The sequence below is a fragment of the Uloborus diversus genome, unplaced genomic scaffold (assembly GCF_026930045.1).
Source record: "Uloborus diversus isolate 005 unplaced genomic scaffold, Udiv.v.3.1 scaffold_824, whole genome shotgun sequence".
In the NCBI taxonomy this organism is placed as follows: Eukaryota; Metazoa; Arthropoda; class Arachnida; order Araneae; family Uloboridae; genus Uloborus; species Uloborus diversus.
The window spans coordinates 46933-73978 of record NW_026559038.1 but is presented as its reverse complement, the minus strand read 5'-3'; the positions used below and the strand labels follow the sequence as shown (position 1 = coordinate 73978).

Genomic DNA, 27046 nt, shown 5'->3' with positions numbered 1-27046 from the left:
TTCATGATACAGATGAAAGATGAAAATGTTATTTAAAAAAGTAATACTTTACTAATATACACAATTAAATCTTTTTCCATACAAAAATATATTTAAAAGTTTGTGAAGCTCATCTTCACTTTAAAACTAGAGAGAAAAAAAAAATTATTTTTTCTTTGCTTTCGGCTTTGTTTCATTTCTTTTGTTAAGTATTTCCAGCATTGCAGGAGTAAGTACAGTTCCAGGCTCAAACTCTACTGGTGTATCAATTTTCCTCTTAGTTTGAGGTTTTCTGGCAGGCTTACTTACATTTTCTTTACCTGATGTTTTCGGCTGAGGTTCTTCCAATTTCTTCACAGGTTTCTGAAAAATTGATTTTTAATTAGAAATCAACAGTTAAAAAACTACACTAGTTGCATGTAATAAAAATAAAGCTAACCTTTATAGAACTTTTGAACTCTAAAGTGCCATCTTTAGAACTTCCGGTCTTCTTTAACTGATCTTCTAATAACTTTCTGCAGTAATTATAATTAGGCTCTTGTTCAAATTCAAGATCTCCAACATATTTTAAAAGTTTTACAATTCCTTCTGCAGAAAGTCAAGAAGTGAGTAGATTAGAATATGTCACTAAATACAAAGTCATATTTTAAAATTAATATTGTTTAGTATTGCCATCTCATTCGAGTTTTTAAGCTACCTCAGAAACCCGGGCCATTTCATGAAAAAGGTACCACAGAATCTTTTTGCATTTGCCATTTCGAGGCATTTAATGCATTACAGTCTTTTTGGCGATCTTGTTCTTAATGAAGTTAATGTTGCAAAACATAAAATTTGATAGCATTTCAGAGTGAAATTTTCTTTCTATTATGCATAACAAGCTGAAATTTTGCTTTCCTTTGAAAATATTTACTTTAGCTGCTTAATCATATCTCTTACTCAAGATATTGAGAAAGAAAAATAAAAATGTACACAAATCAAATTTTTAAATAGCTTAATCTCTTTATATTAAAAAAAAGTAAGGTCAATGAAAATTTTGAAAGTAAGTCTGTGGCGAGCCTGCGTCCAGGAGACCCCATAGCACCTACAGCCTTGAAATTTTGTACAAAATTACTTCAAGTTCCACCAGGTTTGCACCAGGGGTTTTGTTTTTTAAAATTCGAATTGGTTCTTTTGTAATTTATTTTTAAGCTTAAATTTTGCATAAATAGCCTATTAAAGTGTGAAAAATTACTTGCACATATTAATATTATATTTTGTTGGAAGGGGTAGAATTTTCTGTGTTCTACGCAATTTGTTTCAATGCTCTAATTTAAATACGGGGGGAGTTATTTGCGTTTTTAGCTCGAACATTTTTAGGAGGCTTCGCTAAAATTTAGGCACTACTTTGTTCATTAAAGCTATCAATAGAAAGTGAAGGAATTGTCCCACAATTTTCTTTTTGACACCACTGGAAAGAGCGGCTTTTTTTTACTCCAGATCTAACTCGACCTATGGTCAAAAAACTTAACTTCTATCTCCAAAGAAAAAAAGTTACAAGCAGTTTTAATCAAGTTCGAAAAAATCTCATTTCCATTCAAATGATTGATACTTAATTTGGCGTTGCCATAGTTATGTCTTTCCGATTTGTTTGTTTCTTCCTTCTTATTCAAATTTTAAAGGAAAATCTTAGGCTTGCTCAACGCAATTCAAGCCCTGAGCTAAAGAGTAAAATATATTACTAGAGACCACAAATATAAAAGCAACTTTTCAAATGTACAAAACTGCAGTTTTGCAATGCTCATCTTAGCCCTCATCGCTCTGCAAGTTAGTACAAATTATTTTGAAACCCGGGGAATGGATGCTTTTTGTTCCACAGAGAGCTCATATTTTAATCTGTTTCTTTCTAACTGACAAGTTAAATTTTTGAGAATCAAATAAGATTGCGAAGCAATCTTCGGGGGTTGGTGAGAGCTAGCAAGGAGGAGACAGACCCCCTAGTTTTGCAAAAAAAATGTTGAAAAATCATTACTGACTAGTGATGGGCATGATTGAGTTATTTTGGTCGCTACTTTAGCTACCACTTTGATAGGTTGCGTAAGTATACTACTTTCAATCGGGGAGCATTTCTTAAAAGACGACAAAACATACTTGATGTAAAACACTAAAAAACATTTGTTTAGTAAGAACAGGTAAATGCTAAAACATTGAGAACACTTAAATTGTAGCCACGAACATTACGAATCCACACGTAGTTCTGCACGAGCGCCGGAAGCACAACCAACAAACAGAACGTGCGAGGAGGAAGTGACTGACAATTCAATAGCGGCGGTTTCTCTGACGCATTGTTTAGTGGAAGTGGAAGTTAAAGTTTATAATTTTTCCACCACAGTACTCCCCCCCCCCCCAAGTGCCAAGGGCACTGAGGGCTACGAATATCTTGGGTTGAATCTCACTCGTCATCCAGAGCGAGTTATTATAACAGGAGCTTCAAATGTTGGAAGGGTTGAACAGACTGATGAGCTGGATCTGGCGGTGGATGGTCTGGTTTGTGGTTGAGAAAAAGGCAGGCTTTAGTCTGTTAATATTGATTATGGAAGGTTTACCTTTGATGTTTAAGGTGAAGGTCTTGTCTGTATGTTGCATTACTAGGTAGGGTCCATTATATTTAGGTTGAAGAGATTTTTTAACACTGTCGAAATGCAAATACATAAGTGGCTTTACGTAGAGAAGGATGAATGAATATCGATCTTTTGTCGTGAGAAGCAGTAGGAGCAGGTTTTAACGACTACATGTATTGACGAAACTGTTGTAACAAATCGTGGGGTTCAATATTGATTGTTGGTTCCTCTAAGTACTCTGCTGGTAATCGAAGAGGCACACCATAAACCAGTTCTGCGCAGGTGCACTGAAGATCTTCCTTTACTGTCTCTCACATTCCTAATAGAACCAGGGGCAGAGCACGATTCCATTTGTCATTATGGCAGCAGAGTCCTTGTATCAGGGTTCTGTGTTAGCTCTCAATCAACCCATTCCCAGAAGTTTGGTACGGTGATGTGTGCGTCTCTTGAACTCCCTGTACTTTGTTAAGTACGGAGAACAGGTTTCTGTGGAATTGCCGGCCTTAATCGGTTGTCATCATAGAGGGCACTCCAAATTTGGCAATCCAATGAAAAAGAAAGGGGTTTGCGACAGTCACTGTGGTCATGTCGACGATAGGGATGGCTTCAGGCCATCTTGTATATCTTTTAATACAGGTGAGCAAATAGTGGTAACCATCAGACAATGGAAGTGGGCCCACGATGTCTACGTGGACATGTTGGAACCTTTGGCGAGGTAGCTCGAACTGTTGGATTGGGCTGTGCGTGTTTGATCACTTTCGACTCTTGACACTGCAGACATATTTTAGCCCATTCCGAAATGTCCTTTGACATACTCAGCTATACGAATCGTGATTTGATTAACCTCCTGGGGGCATGAAATCCAGGGTGGTAAAGGTTAAGTAAAACATCGAAGACTTGCTTGTGGTGGTCTTTATCCTTGATAATGTGTTGGCAACCACATTTTTGTCCCCGGCGATGTGCTGAATATCAGTTGAAAATTGTGCGATAAAGTTTAGCAGAGATTTCTTTATTTCTGTTGATATAAAATGCTAAAACTCATAGCAGCAATGACAATTTCACAAAAATAAAATTAACACTAACGTAGGTGCAATTCTGAAAAAAGAAATAAAAAATTGAATAAATAATAAACATCAAAAACTGCGTGCTTAATAAGCATAAAACATCTCCATAACAATTCTGAAGGGAACAAATTGCCTGTATATACAGCTTCCATTCCTCTCATAACATTCATACATATAGATTGGAATTTAGTTTTTAAATCTTCAATGTAAAAAACATTTTAGGGGTAGATACCAAACCCTAATGTTTCTCGTAACATGCTTGAAGATTAAATGCGTTTTGAAGACTTCAATTTCAAAACAATTCAGAAAGGAGGCTTCCAAGTTTTCCAATTCCGGAATATTGATCCCGTATCCAGCACAATATATAGCAGGATTAGATGAGAGGAGCCCCCAATGAATTCCCTATTGTTATCAAAATTATCCTAAACTTACACTAAATTTTAGAAATAATCCGAAAACACCCTCTTTTTCCCTTACTTTTACAGAAAAATTAACCTAATTTGCGATTTCACACGTCAGCTTTAAAAATTCTTCTAGGTACCGTAGATGGTTTATCTGACCTCTAATGCACCCCCCCCCCCCCCAACCTCATATCCGCTCTAAAACTGCTTTTTTAAACTTCAATTTCAGAAAATTTCAAAGTGGAGGTCCCCCATTCCCTGCAGTCTATTTCTGATTTCACCAAAGACAGTCTAAAGCTGCTTTTTTAGAACTGGTAAATTTTGGTGCATTTAAGGCTCCTTCAAAACAATAAATTGTTCACATAGGCGGTTCGTAAAGGGGGGGGGGGGGGAGCAACCATTCCCTCACTTCCAAAGTGAAAGGACTTGTTCCCTCACTTTTCAGAGTTAAACATAAATGATCGAGAGGAAATTGGTTTTTTTAGTGCAGCGGTTCCCAACCTTTTTCTCTTTGCGAACCCCTTGGAACAGGCAAAAAAGTTCGCGAACCCCCTGATGTTGAAATTAGTAACATGTAAGAAACAATAAAAAAACAGCATGTTTGCTTTCCATTTTTTGCAGCATTTGATTGCAATAAACAAAAATATAATTGTAAAATATCATTAAGTGCAAACATTAATAAAAAGTTAAAACTACATCTACAAGAAAAATTATAAACAAGAAGTTTTATAAACCAACTATTTTTTTTTAAGCATACTTTAAATTGGGGAAAAAATCCTTAATGCGATATTTGTGGCTGTTTGACGGAACAAAGAAACTGAAAGTTTGGTTCAATGTCTGACAGTTTGAGTCTTAAATCAGGCTCTGCATTCAATCTGCTTCGGTATTTATCTTTGAGATAAGTATAGGAGGAAAATCCTTTCTCACACAGATATGTTGTACAAAATGGTAATAAAATTCGAATTGCTTTTTTGGACAAAACGGTATAGTCATTTCTTACACTGAGCCAGAAGTCAATTAACGAGAGCTCTTTAAAGGTAGTTTTCAATGAATTATCACAGGATAACTCGATGAGCATTTCCTTTTCAGGTAATGTCAGGGTGTTCTCTAAGCATGGATTTTTTCAAAAGGATTGCGTATCCAGTTGTTTGAGAGAGGGACATTGCGCCTATTAGGAAAATACTCGTCAAAAGTTAGTTCAAGATGTTGCAGATGTTCACATACATTTCTTTAACGCTTTCATCAAGTTTCATTGAGTTTTCTGATAAAAAACTACTAAGAGAAGTGAAACAAGAAAACTCACCCATTTCCAGGCATTGGATCCAGAAATTCAATTTTTTTACCATAGCTTCAATTTTATCATATACAACGAAAATATTAACAACTGCACCTTGCAAGGATAGATTTAATTCATTTAATTTTGAAAAGATGTCAGCTAAATATGCAAGCCTTTGCATCCAAAGAGGATCGAATATGCAAGTGGACAAGTGAAATGGATGATCAACAAAAAATGCTTGGACTTCTGACTTCAATTCAAATAAGCGTGTCAAAATTTTGCCACGGGAAAGCCATCTAACTTCTGTGTAAAGAAGTAAAGTAACATGAAGGCTTCCCAATTCCTCACAAAGCGCGTGAAATAGATGGCAGTTTGTGGCACGTGATTTTATGAAATTTACAATTTTTACCGCATCATTCAAAGTAGCGGATAATTCTGCGGGAATACGCTTACATGCTAATGCTTGTCTATGAATGCAGCAATGAGTCCATTCAATTTTCTCGTTGATCTTCTTTACTCGCACCACAAAGCCAACAAATTTTCCTGTCATTGATTTTGCACCATCCGTGCACACACCCACACACAAAGACCAATCTATTCCATTTTCTTCAAAGTAACTGTTGACCAGTTTGAAAATTGCTTCTCCAGTTGTGTTGGTTTTCAAAGGTTTTGCAAATAGTACATCTTCTTTAATTGTATCGTTAAAAATATACCTAACATAGACAAGTAATATTGCAGCGTTTGCTACATCAGTCGACTCATCAAGCTGGATCGCAAAATTATTCTCTTTTATTCTATTCACAAGTTCTTTCTCCACATTACTTGCCAAATCAGTAATTCTGCGTGATACTGTGTTGTTTGATAGCGGAACCAGGTCAATTTTTTTTTGCTGACTTTTCTCCCAGCATACACTTAGCAATATCTTTAGCACACGGTCCAATTAAATTTTCTGCAATTGTATGTGGCTGTCCAGATCTTGCAATTCTATAACTGACTCGATATGAAGCTTCAAGGGCCATTTTACTATCTTCGTTGGATTCTAACAGACTAAAGTGTAACGTAGAGACGCTACACTTTTTATTATATTCCAATTTTCTTTTAAAATATTCTATAGGTTTGTCCTTGTGTGTCGGATGCTTTGTTTCGAGGTGTCTTCTCAGAAGTGACGGTTTCAAACTGCTGTTCGCTAGAACTTCGTTGCAGAGAAGACAAAGCGGTCTAGGTTCAGACTCTTCTCCAGTAAAATAAAAGCCCATTTGTAAATAGTCACTGTCATATTTTCGCTTTTTTCCTTTTTTCTCCCCTAGTTCACTTTTCTGTTTAGTCGGGGGAGGCGGCAGTTCATTACAGCTATCTATTTCAATATCCTGTGTTGATTCGAAAGTTACTGCTGATGTTGAGGGTTGATCGATTGACTGCTTGTCTATTTGTCGCTCAACCAAACTACCAGTTTTCAACCATCGATCCATAACAGCAGAAAGTTATTAAATCATAAAAATTACCAAAACGATTATAACTTCACAAACAGAGTAGCAAGTTCACGTAGCAAAACCAATTGAAAACAAAATCACTTGTTTTCAAGCATCTCTAAAGTATCTCTAAATACGTCTGTTAACAACTATTTCCCCAGAACTATGAGCATACTGATGTTATATATTTTTGAAAACGAACAGATGGGTAAAATCCAGTAATAAATTTTAAGTTTGGAGCCTTTTGCTGTCATGTCTGCTATTCGATAACTGAATTCGACGGAAATTCCTGAGTTATATTTCAACCAGATTAGAAATAATACCCCTATGATGCATTGTTTGAGAATTCTTTATTTTTTTCGACATATGTATATTATGTATATTGTTTGATTGACTCCACGCGATGGCGCCTTTTAAAGGTCATCGTGATCCCCGCCACAGCTTAATACAACGTTTATGCATGGCGCCTCGCAATAAAGAAGGAAGGATATCTCTTTTTGTTGTCTATCGAAAAAAAAATGAGAAAATTTCTTTTTAACCAAGATTATAAAACCGCTGAAAGTTTTTTTTTTTTTTTTTTTTGAGCTTAATACAAGAGTCTGGCGCGTTTTCAAATTAAAAAAAAAATTTAGTAACTATGTGTGCAAATTGAATATTTTACAATTTTTTACCAAACTAGGAAAAATCCGCCATTGCACCGAAATTTTCGCGAACCTCCTTCCTGCACCTCGCGAACCACCGGTTGGGAACCTCTGTTTTAGTGTGTGGATTGATTTATTTCACGAAAACAAAAACTAAAAATTCCAACTAAATAGAGTTTTCTCACCGTTATTTCACGATAATTGAAGTTTGAATTAGAAGAGCGAAGTCTATGGTGGCCACATTCCACATTTGGAGGTCATTTAATCAATCATGTTAAAATCCCATAATATAATTCAATTTTACAAAAAAAACAAAAAACAAAAAAAAAACAGCTGCAGGGGCACCGCCCGCTAATCCTCACACTTCTTTTGTCCCACCACTTTTTTCGTGCACCAGTCGCCTATGGTCTATACCAGTGGTTGGATGTAGCGCACTACAAGTAGCGACGCTACTGTAGTAGCTACATTTTTGAGTAGTTTGTAGTGTAGCGCATTACTTTTTTAAAAAAGTAGTGTAGTGAGTAGTTAACTACAAAAAATAGTAATTTGTAGCGATTTTTGGAAACTACTTTCAAATAAACTGAAAAAAAAAAAATCAAGGTTCACACGAATTTGACTGGCGCAAATTTTACACAAGTACATCAGCGGATGCAATGAGAAATAAGACTCATTAAAATACGAGTTGACCTCAGGCATTTCATTTTGACGCCAGTAGTTTGCCGTTTAAATTTCCATATTTCACTAATATTTATAAGAAAAAAGCACTTATTTTCATGAAAATGAAGATATCGGTGATTTCGCGAATTGAAAATTTGTGAATTTTATATAAACAGACCGAAGATTGAAAAACAAAAATATTTTAGCAAGGCTTAAATTTTCGACAGTATTCTTCAAATAAAAAAAAGCTACTGAAAATGTTATAGAGAAGGATGAAATTGAACTGTTCTGGAGGACTTACAATAAATACGAGCATTATAGTGTATGAGAGTATAATAACGGACATTTTTCTTAAGTGTCTTCTGATAAGCTAATTTATTAATCTTTTTTTGTTCAATCCTCCTACGGTGTGTGTGTGTATTAGGGTTCCCCCCCCCCCAAAAAAAAATCGAAAGTTGATTTTTCAAGTCGCGCTCTCTCTTATATTTTATCCTTTTACATAAAAAAAAAAAAAAACATATAATTTGAATAACGGCAATAAGTGCCGATTATGTCTGAAAGTGTGAACCAGCACTTGTGTAATGCTAGGCCAAATTAAAATAAAATGTTTTTTTAGAAACTCAAAATTTCTGTTCATAAAACGTTGCTCCTATACCCCACATATGCACCACAAAAACATTTATTGAAATTAAAAACCATTTAGATATCCCACACGTGGCCTAACATTTATATTTTTCTTCAAAAAATTAAGTTTTTGATACATATTTTTAGTAATGCAAGATTTTACGAAATTATCAAGTTGAAAAATATAAGCAGTAAAGTAGAAAAGTAGGTAATTAGCGCTAAATAGAAATTTTTGTTTTCCTGCAATTTTTAAGTCTCCCACATAGTACTCAAAGATATGGATTTTCGCCAGGTTGACTTAAATTTTTCATTTAAAATACAGTGAAACCCCTCCTAACGGACACCCCTTTAATGCGGACACCCCTCTTATGCGGACAGTTTTTAATTCCCCGGCAGAGAGACATTAAACCTAATGTATAAGGAACCTCTCTCGTACGGACACCCTCAAATACGGACACGGACACCCTTTTTGAAGTCATTTACATTGATATATCCTTTTTTGCGGACAGTCTTTAAAACTTGAGAATTAAATAGCTACTCCATTGAAAGGCTTCATTTAATGCAAAGTCGACCAGCTTATACGGAGATAAAAAAAAATATTTCTTTGCAATTTTACTTTGCATCTACTGCGTAGCAAAAAATTTTCAGCTTGACACCGAAATGCATTTTTCATTCCAAAAAACATCATCAAATCGTCAAAAATAAAAGAAAAGAAAAGAGAAAATGATTATTCTGCAAGTTTCTGTCTGTATACCCTCCCCCGTTGCCTTGTTCCTTTTCAGATGACTAACAAGCAGGCGTGTTGTGTCTAAGTGGAGCCGAGTTGACGCGCCATCTAACAAAAATATTTTATAGAGAGTAAAAGTAAAGCCAATGCAATATCATAAAGTAAACTTAAGGGTCAAAGCATTCAGTTGTTTCATCGTTCTCATTGAAATGGCTCTGAATACTCATCGTCAGCGTCGTACTCTTTCTCTTAAAGAAAAAATTGAAGTTATAGATTTCGCAGAAAAAAATAAAATTGGAATACGGAACATTGCTGAAAAGTTTGGTGTGGGACGCACACAAATTTGCTGTATATTAAAAGGAAAAGAGAAGTTTAAGAAAGAATGGTTCATAAATGGAAACCAAGAGAAGAAAAAAGATTTTCCTAAAAGTAATGCCCTTGCAGTGGATGAAATTGCGTTTAAATGGTTTGTGTCCGCAAGAAGCAAAAATATTCCGATTTCTGGCCCTATTTTACAAGAAAAGGCGAAAGAAGCAGCTACTGAAATGGGTATAGAAAATTTCAAAGCTTCCAATGGATGGTTAGATCGTTTTCGAACGAGACATGATATCGTTTTTAAAAAAATATGTGGTGAATCCATGGATGTGGATGCTGACGTTTGCGAGAAATGGTTTGAGAAAGTGCCTAGTTTGATTGAAAATTACGAGCCATGTGACATTTATAACATTGATGAGACCGGTTTGTTTTATAGAGCTCTGCCAGATAAAACCTTAACTTTACGGAAAGAAAACTGCTCTGGTGGCAAAATCTCCAAAGAACGCTTAACAGTTTTGTTGGGTGCCAGCATGGGTGGTACAAAATTAAAACCAGTTGTCATCGGAAAAGCAGCCAGCCCTCGGTGTTTTAAAGGACTGGATATAAAAAAATTACCTGTAGACTGGTATTCAAATAGAAGAGCGTGGATGACAACCAGTGTCATATCTGATTGGCTTGTAACTTTTGATAAGAAGTTGGGGAGAGAAAAAAGGCATATTGTTATTTTTATGGACAACGCGCCCTCCCATCCCAAAGACTTTCACTTGAAAAATATAGAAATAGTCTTCTTGCCAGCAAACACAACATCGAAATGCCAACCTATGGATGCTGGGATAATTCAAGCATTTAAAATTCAATACAGACAACTAGTTATGAAGCATTTAATCAATAAAATGGAAGAAACTAAAACAAGTAGCGAATTGTCCAAAACAATTGATGTGTTAGATGCAATCAGCTGGGTTAAGCACGCATGGAAGGAAGTTAAAAAAGAAACAATAGTAAGTTGCTTTAATCGCGTTGGATTCAAAAAAGGATCTGCCAAAGAGGAAATTGACAACGAAGGTGATTGTGACAATGATGGATCCGATTTGCAGTCGTTAATGCAACAAGCAGGGTTCACAAATGTGACCGCTGAAGACTATGCTCCCATCGACGACCAAGTTTTCACTGAAGAAAGCGAAACAGAAATTGCAAGCATAGTGCGCGAAATTAACGAAGATCATACAGTTGAGGATGACGATGAAGATGAACTGTCCGTAAAAGAAGACGTTAAAACAATTAAAAATGTTAACGAAGCTTTAAGCGTATTAGATGGACTCAGGGAATTTTCAATTAAACACAACGATCCTAAAGGACTAGACTTGGTACAAGAACTTAAGATACATTTCGAAAATGAAAGACTTTCATCGATCAAAACATATCAACAGACATCAATCGAACAATTTTTTAAAAGTACAAATTAGGTATGTAATTTTTATGCGAACCTGTTATTTAAATCTCTTTGAGTGCGCAAAACTGTAATATTTGAATTTAACCTGATAAAATAATTGTTTATTATGTATATGTTGGTAAAAACTAGTAAATTAAAAAAAATCTATGCATATGAAAGAGTAGAATTCACACATATTTCATTTAAGATTTCAAAAAACATAAACAAATAACTAAAGTTAATTAAATTAAAAAAACCTCTGTAAAGCGGACACCCCTCTCTTACGGACAAAAAAGTTTGTCCCGTTAGTGTCCGTAATAGAGGGGTTTCACTGTATATTATTTTTTATTCTTCGTTTGTAATTGTTGATCTGTAAATGTTCGCCAGTAATTTTTGAACTTGATATTCTATTTAAATTTATATGTAATTTTTTAAAAGATAACTGAGAAAAAAAATCAATCTTTTAAATAAAATTAAAAATTTTAGGTCAAGCGTGTCATATCTAAATGTTTAATTTGAATAAACGTTCTTGTGGCACATGTGGGGTGTTGGGTACAGGGGGGCAACGTTTTATCAACAGAAATTTCAAGTTTCTAAAATTTTTTTTTTCCCCCGATTTGGCCTAGCATACAAGTACTGTTTTAAACATTCAGATGCAAGTCGGCACGGGTTGCCGTTGTGCAAATTATATGAAACTTTTTTTCAGGATTGTTTTGACACAAGAGGAAAAATACAAGAGTGTATGCTACTTAAAAAATTGACTTTCATTATTGTGTATGCTTTTTATTTAGTTATTTTTTAGAAAGTAGCGAAGTAGCGGCTACATTTCAAAATAGTTTGTAGTTGCTACATTTTGGAAAAAGTAGCTGTAGTTGTAGTTAACTACATTTGTAACAAAGTAGTTGTAGTTCGCTAGAAAAAATAGTTTTTCCAACCACTGGTCTATACATATAAAGCAGACGGTCTTTCGTTCTTTCTTTCTTTGTACCAGATGGCTAGAAGCCCCCATAGCACCTACAGCTCTGAAACTTGGCACAAAAGTCGAATGTACCCCGGGGGTCTGCACTTCAAAGCCCGAATTCTAAATTTCTAATTAGTTTTTCATAATTATCTAATTAAGCTGAAATTTCCACGTTTTTTGCCTAACTAAGGGGTAAAAAATCCCCCACCCCTTAACATTATATGTTGTTGGAAAGAGCTTTCCTTTCCGAACAAGACAATGTTTGTTCCATTTCTCTCAACTAATTAGAACAGGAGATATAAGCGATTCTATTTGCGATCCTAATTAAGCCAATTTTCAAGGCTAAACTTGATTTTTGTTTCTGCAGTGACGTCATCTTTGGTATACGGTTGCGTTCAAATAGTAGAACCGGTGAATTCTTTATTTGGTTATTACGCTGTTGTCATTTTTGTTAAATTCATTGTGCGAAGGTTAATTGATTTTCTTTTTAATTTTAAAGTTGGCTTGGCGAATTCAACGATAAAACAATGCAGTTGCGGATTATTTGTTTATTTCGCAAAATATTTCAGATTTCAAAGGATTGCACTTAGGTTTTCAAAGGGTGTTCACGCATTTTAGTTTAAAAATATGATTACTGATTATTTGACATCAGACGGGGGGGGGGGGGGGGGGGGGGGTATTCTAGATTTTTTTCCTTTTCTCAGACAATAGCTTTTCTGTAGTTAAATTTAACATACGGGGTGCGGGATTTTTTAATTGTGTTGTTTTTCTGCTGGGGAGTTAAATCCTTTTTTGTACGGGATACGGGATTTCCTTTTTGTCCTAGATGTACTGTAATTTTTAATCGCAATTGCTTACCGCTGTAGGCGTCAAACTTGGCGTAAAAACAGGGGGAGGGGAGTGGATTTTTTATTCAACGGACTCCCTTTAAATTCTTAGCACGGGCATCGCTGTGCGGGTACAGTTAGTAGTGTATAAAGAATCTCAGAGCTACTTTTCTTACGTTCTTGAAAATTCACTTATTTTTGTGGGCATTCATTCATTCATCAAAAAAAGAAATCAAACGTGAATTTAGAAACTTGAAGGAAGACGACCAATAAATTGCTGCAGTTTTGATTCCTTGCCTGCCTCAGAAAAATCGACGGCATTTCTCCAATTTGAGCAACCATTCTGTAATGGGCCCCGCCATCATTTTCCAATCGGGCCCCGCATGTGCTAGCCGGCTCTGAAGTTTAGATGTCTGAGCTGACAAGGCTATCCCAGAAATCGAAGTTATAAACAGAAGAACATTTACAAATAACCTTTGCAGATTTCTGGGAAGCTTACTATATTTGGAAAAATTCTCATTCTCTTGTCCTTGTCAATGATTTCTCCAGCACTACATTTTTTCATGATGTTTGGAAGCAATTTCTATTATAATAACTTTTTTCGGTTTCTTTGTTGTCTCTCACTCTTTATGTCTCCTGGCTTCTGATTGGTTGTCTCTCCCCCTTGCTCTGAGCCTGGGGTTGACATGTTGTTTGCTGATTAGTTGTTTGTTGTCTTGTGTCCTGAATTCCTATTGGGTGGTCCTCTTTGGTATAAATACCGGCACCCATGTAGTCATTGTCAGTTCTCTCGCGACTTTCGGTTGAGTTAGTGAGCTTTTTGCACTGATGAAGAGGCTCCATTGTAGCCTTGAAATAGCTATATGCTGTATTTTCTACAAAACTTGCTTTATTTATGTTGGTTTTTCACTTTAATCAAGAAGACTAGCTCCCAATAATCTCAAAGCTGTGAAAAAAGAATTTGAGTGTTTTCCCAGGGCAGAATCTGCCCATCTAAAAGCCCTTTGGCAAGCCCCTTGCATGTCGTAAAAAAATCAAATGTTGAGTATCGTCCCTGTGGCGACTACCGTTGTCTTAATTCTATAACTGTACCGGATCGCTACCCTGTCCCTCACCAGGGCCGCACCTTCCCTATGTGCAAGGTCGTGCGGAGCACGACGGCGCCAGTATCAAAAAGGCGCCGAACTCTACTAATCGAAAATGCTCCAAATGAGTGGAAAAAATCTCCAACCAAAAAAATGAAAAAAATTCAACTTTTCATTACATCTAATAGTGATGGTGAAATTATACTGCTCATTAAAACAAGCAATCCTCCTCGCTGCCTCTCTAAGAGGGAAAATATTGCCTTGTTGTGTCCAAACATGCTACGCAAAAGCGCAATCTTTTACACTGAAAACAAATGATGCTAATTTATGCATTCTTGAGCATTTTTCTTCATTTGTGGAGCCGTGAATGCTATTTCGGTATATCTATAATTTCACAAGGTTGAGCATACAAAGCGCAAAAAATTTGCTATTCCCCATTTTGGTTCTTGCAGTGAATATGTTGTATTGTAATTTATGAACCTCCGGAATGCTGAGTTGAATGTTTTTCAAAAATATTCTTTATTATTGAAGAGAAAGAAAATGCTTCTTAGGAAAACAAAGTGATTTTAAGAAGAAAAAAAATAATGATGTTCGGGAAAAACTTAAGTTCCTTTCAAAAAGAAATCTTTGAATTAAAAATTTTCAGTAGTTATAGCTAATTGTTCAGCTACTCCGACCTCTGTCTTATTTCTTTTCTTTTTTCTTCAATATTCTTTCTAGTTCGTCTGAAAGTAAGATTGTCTTCAAAATGCTACTCCTCCATTTCTCTCCCTCTCCCGCCGCCAAAAGCATTACGGAGCATCTCAAATTTCGTTTCCAATTCTGCAATTTCGCATAAGTTCCAGGGAAAGTCCTCGAATACCAAACAACATCGTTTGAAACTGCGTTCGAAAATCACCTAAAATTGCGTTTTTGGAGCTCCAATTTCGAAAGATTTCCGGCTCTAATGTTCCCAAATATGGTCTTACAACCGCGTTTTTAAGACTTATCAATTTCAGAAAACATTCGGGCAAGGGCCTCCGAACCGCCTTCCTTTAATATCATTAAAATTTAGGTTTTTAAAACCTGACTTACGTAAAATTTAAATGAAATAGCCTCTGAACTCCTGATGTCACAGAATATTGCTCGAGTTTTTAGGACTTTAATTTTGAAATATTTTCCAGGGGGAGCTCCAAAATCTCTTTCCCGTAAAAATCTTCAAAGTTGTCTACAGTTGCGTTTTTGGAAGTTCAATTTCAAAAAAAATTGGTGGGGAGAGAAGGAATTGATTTCCGTCTCTTTTACAAAAAAAAAAAAAAAAAAAATCGGGTAGAATCCCAGAGTTCCATCTTTTATTCTAACGTCAATAAATTTGGCCTATAACCGCGTTTTAAGGCTTCAACTTCTACAAATTTTCGCGGAGCACCTTGTACCGTTTTTCCCCACAACACCACCAAAGACCGTCTAAAATTGCGTTTTTAATGCTACAAATTTCAAAAATTTTAAAGTAGAATATTTTTTTTTTCAACGTGCTCCTCTAAAAATCCCCTAAAAATATCTAAAATCTCCTTTTTTATCATTTTTGTGTTTTTAAACGTTGTTCCATTTTTAGCTAATTTTCCTCTAAAACTATTTTGTAGTTGCACCACTGCTCCTGTTGTCATGATTTGATATTCATAACTATTTTATTAATTATTTATCACTTAGAGATTAGATAGATACTCACAGTGGCGTGAACTTTGGTATTTCAAACATTTTTCTTTTTCCAAAATGCATTATTAGCATAGCAGAGGAGCTGCTGAACTCTAAATAATTTCGAGACATGAAGTAAAAACGTGCACCATATTCCAAAATTAAATATTCACACATTATTTTTTTAATAAATTAAATGCCAAACGTATTTTTTTCCATTATATATTTGTTTACAAAACCTCTTTCCAGGTGTTAACTATATTTTCCCCGAACGCCATAGCATAATGGCGCTCAAAAAACATTTGCACGACGGCGCTGTTCAGGCTTGGCGCGGCCCTGTCCCTCACATTCAGGACTGTTCTCAAAGCTTTCACGGAATATGAATTTCCAAGTATTACCTTTTAGAAAGTTACAATGTAAAGGAGGAGCAGGGTGGCAAATACTGCGGGAGAGGGGGGGGGAGGGGATTTGGTTGTTTAAAATAAGCCTTTGATTCAGTTCAAACTAACGTTTAAACCAAACAACCTCATGTATAAGTACAGTCAAACCTTGTTATCACGTTACTCAGATTTCACAACACTCCGGATGTCACATCACTTTTTCAAAGTCCCAAACTTATGCCATATGATTTTAATGTTAAGTGGCTCCATATTTTATGACAATTTTTTTGGTGCAACTCCGGTTACGACAACACTTCGAGCTGCACAAACTGGATCAAATATTTCTTTTCAATCGAAATATTTCCAGTAAAATAATGAAAATATCTAGAAATGTTTGTTGTAGGAACTTCAGGCTCCGACAAGAGATTTGACCAAGCATGACACCTCAAGAATGGCGGGGGTGGGGGTTGACTAGATAAGTTCTGAAAGGTACAGACTTCAGGCTTTGATAAAAGGGACAATAGAAAGGAATTAAAAGCAGGTGGATTATAATACTGGATGAGGGAAAGAGCAGGAGAAGAGAAAGACTATAGCTACCTTAAGCTGTAGGTGGCCACTACAAGTTTCTCCCATGAGAGAAAAAAAGATAAGAACTCCTAATTAGATTGAAAAGGGACACACAACTCTAAAGTGAATAAAAGAATTCAAAGGGTTTTTCACCTTGGAGAGGTGGGGCTTAGCCGTCAAGATCTAATAAAATTGCAGACAAAACTGAAGTCTTGAATTAGTTTCTTTCTTGCTGATAATTTCGTGGAAAGGAGGAGTGTTAAAAATAGTCATCAAAAGTTTAGCAAACAGTTATTAGAAAGTATTTCAGGACTGAAAAAAAAAAAAAAAAAAAAAAAAAAGAAAAAGAAGTATTTTAAAAATAATTTTGTTATATCTACGAATAATTCAAATTTACATTACTTAAATCTAATTAAAAACATATATATTTATGTATTTAAAAGACACAATTAATTTCTTCCTTCATTAAATCTAATTTTATTGTTAACTAAAGCTTAATTATGAATTTTAAAACTATTCTGGTTATGATGACATTTTGTTGACAGTCCCAAAGATGTTGTGATAATGAGGTTTGCCTGTATTTACATCATGCCAATCCTGATAAACTAGTGTAAGATGCTTAAATTTATAGATTTCTTTATAAAAATCCATTACCTGGGCAATTTTTTTCAGGAAATAAAACAGTTAAAAAATGGTCTATATTTTCCATACACCTGAAAAAAGCCAAGCAAAACATAAAATTACAAAAAACACACACACAATAAAAGAAAAGATTTTATTGCAATGAAATAAGCAAATTCTTTAACAACAACTTTCTATTGATTAATTATACCAGTCTTAGCTGATTAATTTGCAATCTTTATGAGATTTTAAATAAATATCTGCATTCAAAATAAAAAAAATTAATTTTAAAATAAAATTCAACTTCTAGCAAAGAGACTGACATGAAAAAGACTAAATGCATTACTATAATTATTACTATGGCTTGTTCCAAACTGTATATTTTATAAGTAATATTAATATTTTATAAGTTTTTGTTGTAATAGAAAGCTATTTTAAAAATTAAAAAACTTTAAAAACAAAAACAGCAATTAACTAGGTTTGTTCCATTTCTCTATTTTAACTCAGGAAAATTTACAAGGGGTCTTGAGTAATCCTAGTTCAGGGTGGCGACAGGAATTGTGAAAAAAAAGTTCCCTGACTTTTCCCTGATTAAGTTCACCAAATTTCCCTGATTTACATTACCAATGATAATGGTTTCCTTTCTTTGCTTTACTTGAAATCAATTGTATATTTGTATAAAATGCAATATTTTAAACGTTTTAAGTTGTGTAAAATTGATGAACTAAAGATATATTTTAAAAAGATGCTACTTTTTTTAACAAAATGGTAAAAAAAAACACATAAAGTCAATTTTTTTGGGGAAAAAAAACTACAAAACAGTACATTAAATTTTTCTACATAGAAAGATTATAGAAACTTTTTTAAAAATACTTTACTTCCGGAAACCACATAGCATAAGAATTTTAAGAAACTATTAAAATCACTCTTAAAAACATATGTGTATTTATGGTAGAACTAAAAAGTAATTGAAATTATTTTGAACTAAATTTTCAAACAGTATAATAGTTGTTGCAAGAATAACAAGTAATAGTGAAAGAAGGTAGGAGCAATGTAGCTATTTTTATATAACTAATTGACATATTTATGCAAAACAGATGAAACCATTTGACATCCATTCATAAGGAGCTTTTTTCTAATCAAGAACAAATGTTTTAATGAATGAACACAGCATTTTAACAATAAAAAAATAAAGATATTTACTTAAGTACACAAGTCAACTCTATTTCAAATGATTTAAGTATGTAACGAAAAAAAATCTTAGGTTGCTTTCGTTACAAACAACTTTGAAATGCAAGGGAAAAAAAGACAGAAAAAAAAAGCAATTAGTTAATTTAAAAATACATAAAAGAATACAACTTGGTTATAAAGTCTGAAGAAAAGAAAACCTTTATAATCTACGGCGACAGCAAATAGTATAACGGCAAAAAATAAAGTTATTTTTATTGAAAGTTCAATTTTAGCAATTAAATTAAAAACACGAAGAAGTAATAACTTTTAAGCTTTTATCAGTATTAATTCAAAAACCAAAGATTTCTTTTTGAAATCGTGATTACAGTACGCTAATCACTTCGAGACAATGGAATAAAGGCAAATGAGCTAAGGCATTAATGAAGGCTTCCTCTTTGCCTGTATGGTTTATTTTACGTCACATTGAAAGCGTGAAAGGAAATTTCAAGTTAGGTAAAATAAACAACTTAACAGACACAGAAGCAATCCTAGGAAGTTCATCCTGTGGTTAATAAGTAAGATTCAATAATTTGACGTTGAGGAAAAAAGATGCACAAATATGTAGGGCTCGACCGATGGCATTTTTTGGCCAAGGGCCGATGCCGATTGTTGGCCGATTGCTCAAAGATGGCCGATGGCCGATTGTTTTCCTCCAAATGGCCAAATGCCGATGGCCAAAAAAAAAAAAATCAAACAGAAATAAATTGATAAGATTGTCAGGGATTTAAAGGATCATTGATTCATTTCACTTTACTTCCTTTCTACAAATAAGGAATTGTAATCACAAAAAAAAAAAAAAAAAAAATCAGATTTCGACCTAAACTTCTATTTTACGATCACCCAATTTATACTTCACAAGTTTTTTCGGCACATCTGTACATAAATATGTACCTAAGAACATATAAATAACCGAACTATCCATTTTGAACGCCTCCTCAGTTAATTATCGCAAATTCTCTTGTAATGTCTTCATGCGCGTAAATTTGTGTCACTCAAAAACGTTATGAAATAGTAAGTTGAAAACTCATACGTACGTAGTATGATTTAAAAGTTCGAGGACAAGTTGTACAAAACCTTACACTGAATAGTTCCCTTTACTGAGGCACATCTATCTACAAAATAGTCACCTTAAACGACTATGCACTTCTGCCAACGTTCGTATAGCTTTTAGAAGCACTTCTGGAAGACATTTTTCGCAACCACCTGTATGGCCTCTTGCGCTGCCGCTTTAACTTCATCGTGGAGAAGAAGGTAACTTTTATATTGAGGATGCACGGTTCGATTGATCAATATGCTGATATGACAAACAAATAACAAAACGTTTCGTTGGACTTAGCTCCGTGCAACTTTTACCTGTTCCCAGCAAAAAACATTTGCATGGACACCGCTTTCTTCCGTCAGGAGAAGATAAAGCTGCATCATAGAAGGTAGTGAAAAATGGCTTCCAGGAGTGTTTCCAAAAGTTATATGAACACTGGCAGAAGTATATAGTCCCTCAAGGTGACCTTTTGAAAGTGGATGTGCTTCGGTAATGTGAACTATTCCGGGTAAGGTTTTATGCAGCTTGTTTACGAACTTTTGGATCGTACTACATACAATCTGTATAGGGTATAGTTATGTTTCTCCTTTTTTGACTGCTGTATGATGAAAGAGAAAGAACAACAACCAAAAAACAAAAAAAGAAAGAAAGAAAAAGGAAGAAAAACAAAGAGACTGTTTAATAACCAATTGATTTGTTTTTTTTAAATTGAACATATAACTAAGATTTCAGTAATATTGTAATAATGTATGGATTTAGGTACATTAAACATAGTTAAAAAACATTAAACAGGGTGGCGACAGGAAATGTGAAAAAAAGTTCCCTGACTTTTCCCTGATTAAGTTCACCAAATTTCCCTGATTTATGTTACCAATAGTAATGGTTTCCTTTCTTTGCTCTACTTGAAATCCATTGTATGTTTGTATAAAATACAGTAATTTAAACGTTTTAATTTGTGTAAAGTTGATGAACTAAAAATATATTTTTAAAAAATGCTACTTTTTCAACGAAATGGCAAAAAAAAAAAAAAAAAAAAAAAAAAAAAAAAAAAAAAATCAAGTCAATTTTTTGGGGGGAAAAAAAAGACAAAACAGTATATTAAATTTTTCTACAATGGAAAGATACTTTGCTTCCAGAAACCACTTAGCATAAGAATTTTAAGAAACTATTAAACTCACTCTTAAAAATGTATGTGTATTTATGGTAGAACTGAAAAGTATTTGAAATTATTTTGAACTAAATTTTCAAACAGTATAATAATTGTTGCAAGAATAACAAATAATAGTGAAAGAATAGAAGTAATGTAGTTATTCTTATATAACGAATTGACATATTTATGCAAAACAGATGAAACCTTTTGACATCCATTCATAGGGAGCTTTTCTCTAATCAAGAACATAGCAGGGTTCATACTCAACTTGGAAAATCAAAAGTAAGGAGTTTTTAAGGAGTTTCGCAGGAGTTTATTTTATTTTTTAAGGACTAGTTACCTGTTTAAAGAGGTATTTTTTAAAACTTATTTCAGAAAAAATATGTACAACTCTAATATTATTTATTTATGTTTTCATACAAAACATTGAACGCACAAACATATTAAAATTATAGTAAAATATGCATTTACTGCATTTTCTTTGACGTGAGCCGCCTCGGTATCAAATTCAAATGCAAGGGGGGGGGGGGGGGGGGTACATAAAAGAATTTATAGAAGCAAAAAAAAAAAACTTTGGAATGGTACTTTAACAAAACTACAAGATGTTATTTTACAAATAACTATCTACATAATCGTCATAAATTTGAAAAAAAAATTCGGATGTGGGGAAGAAATTTGTCTAATGAAAAAATCGGATTTCCGGTATTAGCAGACGAATAAATAGCGGAATTTTGGTAAAATTTGGTACAACGTAATCACTCCTATCAGATTGGCGATAGAAAAACATCTTTAAAGCAAATGTAGAATAAAAAAATAAGGAGTTTGTAAGGAGATAATAGCAAAAGTCAGGAGTTTTAAGGGCCCTTATTTTCTTTTCTTAAAAAGCAGGAGTTTATAAGGAGTTTGTAAGGAGCGTACGAACCCTGCATAGGTTTCAATGAATGAATACAGCATTTTAACAATAAAAAATAAGGATATTTACTTAAGTATACAAGTTAACTCTATTTCAAATGATTTAAGTATGTAACGAAAAAAATCTTAGATTGCTTTTGTATCAAACAACTTTGAAATGGAAGAAAAAAAAAACAGAAAAAAAAAGTAATTAGTTAATTTCAAAATATATAAAAGAAGAATACAACTTGGTTATAAAATAAAAGAATCATTTAAGTCTGAAAAAAAGAAAATCCTTATAATCTGCGGCGACAGCAAATAGTGTAACGGTAAAAAACAAAGTTTTTTTGATTGAAAGTTTAGTTTTAGCAATTAAATTTAAAAAATGAAGAAGTAATAACTTTTAAGCTTTTGTCAGTATTAATTCAAAAACCAAAGATTTCTTCTTGAAATCGTGATTACAGTACGCTAATCACTTCGAGTCAATGGAATAAAGGCAAAGGAGCCAAGGCATTAATGAAGGCTTCCTCTTTGCATGTATGGTTGTTTATTTTACCTCGCATTAAAAGCGTGAAAGGAAATTTCAAGCTAGGTGAAATAAACAACCTAACAGACGCATAAGCAATCTTAGGAAGTTCATCCTGTGGTTAATAAGTAAGATTCAATACTTTGACGTTGAGGAAAAAAAATGTACAAATATGCGGCAGTGTATAATCGCACCTCATTAATTTTACTTTTTCTTTGAACAGATAATTGGCCAAAAATGCGTAGGGAATAAGGATACTTAATTTTGTAAAGCAAAAAAAAAAACTTCATAAAAACAATTTTCCCTGATTTTTTGCTATTTTTCCGAAATTCCCTGATATTTCCCTGATTTTTCCCTGATTAATAAAGTTCCCTGACTTTTCCCTGATCTCCCTGATTTCCCTGATCTGTCGCCACCCTGTTAAATTATGTTGTTTAATCATTCAAAAAAAATTAAGAATAAAACTCTGAAATTGTCAACAAATTTCGCAATTAAAGTGGAAAGATTGCACGTAGACATTTTTTAGTCATCAAATAAAACAAAAAAGGTAACAGATAAATTACAATATTGAATCAGAATAGGAATATTTTTATACTTATTTAAAATTAATGAATAGAAAAGCTTGCCTTTTTCATACAAGCTATAACAGTGACATAAATTTTGCTGAAAAAAAGAAATAGCCATGAAAAGAGCGAGGTTCTTAAAACGCAGTTACAATAAACAAACTCAATATTTACACCAAGTTAATAACTGAATACATATACTACTTGATCTGATGTTTGCACACATAATATTGAACAATTTGATTGTTTAACCTTTTATGAAGCTTTACAAACAAGTTCAAATTAAATTTTTAAATTTAACAATAATTTTCTGAAATTAAAAAAATTGCATAATAGAAAATCCTTGAACCTTTTCTATAAAAAAAGAAAATAACTTATTCATTGATTTTATATAAATACATAAAAATAGTTACTTACAACAGAAAAAAATCGATTGACATTTCTTGACCGAAATAAATAATCGCGAAATATTTAAGAAATGCTTGAAACGACGAGGTAGGGTAAGGGGGTCACCCTCTGATTTTGGAGTAACTCACACTTTGGCCCCAACCTCGGCCTCATTTTTTTTGTACAGAACCGCTACCACCAACGCCTCGGAAGAGTTTCTGAATCTACTTCAGTACTTACGAAAAACAAATTCAAAAGTTCCTTTGATTTTCGAATTATGTCACCATTCAAAACGTCTTTAATCAATTTCTTAAATTAATGCTCTAAATTCTTTCTAAGCAATAGATAAAGTTTTAAATAAAATATCCAATTTTATGAATGGTGTTACTTTAGACAACTCAGACATACAACTAGAGTTTAATTTCAGGAATTGAGGGAGTGGGAGGAGGGGCACGCAAGTGTTCTCGGAAATTCAAAAAATAGTTGTAAAAATAGAGTTCAAAATAATCATAAACATTAAGCAGAAAAACCCTTTCAAAACTTGCACCCGGGTTTGTTTTGACGTGCAGTGGCGGATTTAAAATATAGCAAATGTCGCAATTGTGCGAGAGGGCCCATAACCATAGGAGCACCGTAGGAGTTACAAAAATGCTTATGATAAATACTTTAAAACTTCTGTGATAGAGAAATAGGGTCCCAAAATGTATTTCGACGGGCCCCAAACTTGTAGCTCCGACGAAGCGATACTGAAAAGACTGCATTGCTGTGATTCATATTACAAATATCGAAAAATTAAAAATTACCGTCGGTTCAACGGGAATCTCACAAAATGAAGCGAAATCGGTTTTGCCATGTCATATTTGTTTCCATGGTCTCCAATTCAGCAATATATCAACAAGTGATCGTCAGTCTGAGACGCTATATTAGTTTTGCATTGAAATAAGTAATTAATAGCTACAAAAAATGAGTAAACAGCCTTTTCAGAACACCCGATTGAAAACAAAAAGGGAAGTGCACAACTGGAACGTACACACACCTCACATGCGAAAATTTATCCTCCCTTAGCTTACCATTTTTGAGTTATGACTTATGAGAGATACATAGGTAAATCCAGCGGCGAGAAACAACGCAATAATTAACTTATTTGGTACCTGAATGCAGTATTAAAACCTCTTTCAGGGGGGACTAAAATAGAAATTCATACTGAAATTTAAGTAAACAATTTTATATGAAAACAATAACTCCCTTTACCTTGTATTGAAAAGTAAAACAGCCAAGGTCATTTTTTTTTCAAAAACATCGGCCAATTCCATCGGCTTTTCGATGTTTTTTAAGGCCGATGGGCCGATGTTTCCCGCAAGTTAGCATCGGCCGCCGATGCCTAAATTATTAAACCATCGGCGCCGATGCATCGGTCGAGTCCTAGAAATATGTGGTAGTATGTAATTGCACCTCATTAATTTTACTTTTTTTTTGAACAGATAATTGGTGGAAAATGTGTAGGGAATTAGGATACTTAATTTTGTAGAGCAAAAAAAAAATTTTTTTTGCCCTCATAAAATCAATTTTCCCGGATTTTTTGTTATTTTTTCGAAATTCCGATATTTCCCGGATTTTATCCTGATTAATAAAGTTCCCTGACTTTTCCCTGATCTGTCGCCACCCTGTAGTTACCTAAAGTCTTTTATTTTCGAGTGTACAATTCCGCTGACAAGAACTTAAATTTCAGTAGGCAGCTTACTTTATAAATGTTTTTTTTCTAATAGCACCTGCCAGTAGCTGGTGTTTTTCATTTGTTTAGAAACCTAATACAGTTCTTGAAAAGCCATCCACTATAAGGGGCAAAGGGTGATATAATGAAAATAAAAATTCTTTTACTAAGGCACAAGGGAAAATCTTGAAGGCAGTTAATTTTTAAAATGGAAATTTGTCACGAATTGTAGTATCACATTATTGTCTCTCAAGCTATCAGAACCAAAAGACTTTGTTTACAATCAGCCTATAACCAAGAAATGTTTTAGCTCAGAAATAAGCTCATTGAAAATAGTATTTATTTTAATTAATATCATCAAAAACATTTTTTCAAGTATAGCCTTTAATAAACACTTTGCTTCTCTGTAACCGTTTAACTGTTCAAGCTTATGAATTAACCTTGAGAAACCACGCATGTGGATCATGATTATCAATGTACCATTTGAATGCTGGTTTTACAGATCACCTGGTGAGTTTTTCGATTATAATTTTTGGTTTCTTATATTTTTTATATGGCTGATTTTGTTACTTTCCTACAACCGGACGGGACCGTTACATGTGAGCTTCGGATTTACTTTATTTTACTCCGAATTTAAGATTTATATAGATATTGCTTGTGCTGAATGGTACAGTGAAGTGTTATTGTTAATAGCTTTTAACAGAGGCAAAACACCCCAGCTATAGTTTTAATTATAAGTTCTCATTTATTTGTTTGCAGAGTAGCAGTTGGCGCGTTTAGCCCAATGCTATTCTGTTTAGTAGATTTTCAGAACTTATACAATTCTTTTAGTCTGAAGTTTTAATTTTTTTGGTTTTTCAGCCATAAGATGGAATTTCTACCACTGAAGAGTACCGACTCCATCACTTTAGCTTTCTATTAACCTTTGTATTGCTGTTACTAATTTGTTCTGTTTGCACTTTTATTGTTTCTCTAGCAAATTATTCACTTGGCTTATTAGGTTGGCTGCTTTTGCCATCTATAAGCTTTTGGGTTGTTTTTTTTAACACACACACACATATATGTATACAGTCGCACCTCCATATATTGAACGTCCACATAACAAAATTTTCTATAGATCGAAATCCCAGCAAATTTTCTATGTCCATTATATAGAAAAGTTGTTTCTATGTATCGAAAATTTTTCGAGACATACATAGATTTTTTTTCCCACTTTAGACTGGAATGAAAAATCTCATGAAAAATGAAAGTTAGGGGAGAAAAATTACGTTCAGGGTCACCTAGTCTTTTTAGCTTCAGTGGAAATCATTCAAAGTGGATTGATTTTTTACTTTTTTCTCGATTACATTGTCAAAACAAAAATCCTCTAGTGTTGCGGATCAAGTTGAATTGCCGAAGGAAGGAAGATGTATGAAGGCGCAATAATGTTCCTTTCTGGTAAATTTAGTATTTTTGAAAGCAGAGTTCCTGCTATTATGAGAAATAAAAAAACTGTAATGAAAGTACTGAAACTTACAGTAAAAGCACTCAAAAACATGAAAGGGCATTACAGTTGTCCAAAATTAGCTTTAATTTTAATGGTTTAGGAGTTTTTTATGATAAACTAAGATCATTTCTACATATCCAAATTTCTATAAACTGAATTTTTTTCCGGCAATTCGCTACTTCGATGTATGGAGGTCCGACTGTATTTATGATTGAAAACAAAATCTTCTGAAGCTGAACTCTGTTGTTGTTACTAAGCTAGATTTTGTTAAAATTTCGAGTCATTTAATTGAAAAGATTATATTGCTAACCAGAATACTTTCGTAGTTAAGGTGATAGAAAACTTTGCCCGACTGGTTTTGATTCATGATAAGAAAGAAAAATCTGTCTACCCTATTGACATTTTTGAATGACTTGTACCACTTCCATACAGATACGTCCCCAAAGAAATGGGACTTGCCAAGGGTCGGCTTTCACCATAAACTGAAGCATTTCCTCTTGCTAAGCATAACTAACACTGAATTTCATAAAAATTGTCAATGAAAACAAATGCATCTTGTACCTACTTTTAACTGCCATTGCTTGAAAAAAATTATATTTAAAACATAGCACAATTATATTTTGTATTTGCATCAAAACAATTAAATCATATTAGTGACAGAAAATGATTATTCGTAAAAGTTAAATACTTTTCTTTCTCTCTTTGCAGTTTGTTATTGTCAGCAATATGTTTCTCCCATGGCAGTTCTCCTCTAAACCATTGAAGTAAATTA

The 27046-nt window shown here is 33.8% G+C and overlaps 1 protein-coding gene across 1 annotated transcript; it reads right to left on the bottom strand.

Annotated features, from left to right (window-relative positions):
• Nucleotides 1–27033, bottom strand: LOC129233944 (nucleosomal histone kinase 1-like). The gene is made up of 4 exons (XM_054867862.1): nt 26963–27033; nt 17325–17383; nt 419–567; nt 1–342 (listed from the first exon to the last, which is right to left on the bottom strand). The coding sequence occupies exons 2-4, from the start codon at nt 17377–17379 to the stop codon at nt 145–147; spliced, it is 402 nt and encodes a 133-aa protein (XP_054723837.1). The 5' UTR covers nt 17380–17383; nt 26963–27033; the 3' UTR covers nt 1–144.
• Between the last annotated feature and the right edge of the window lie 13 nt (nt 27034–27046).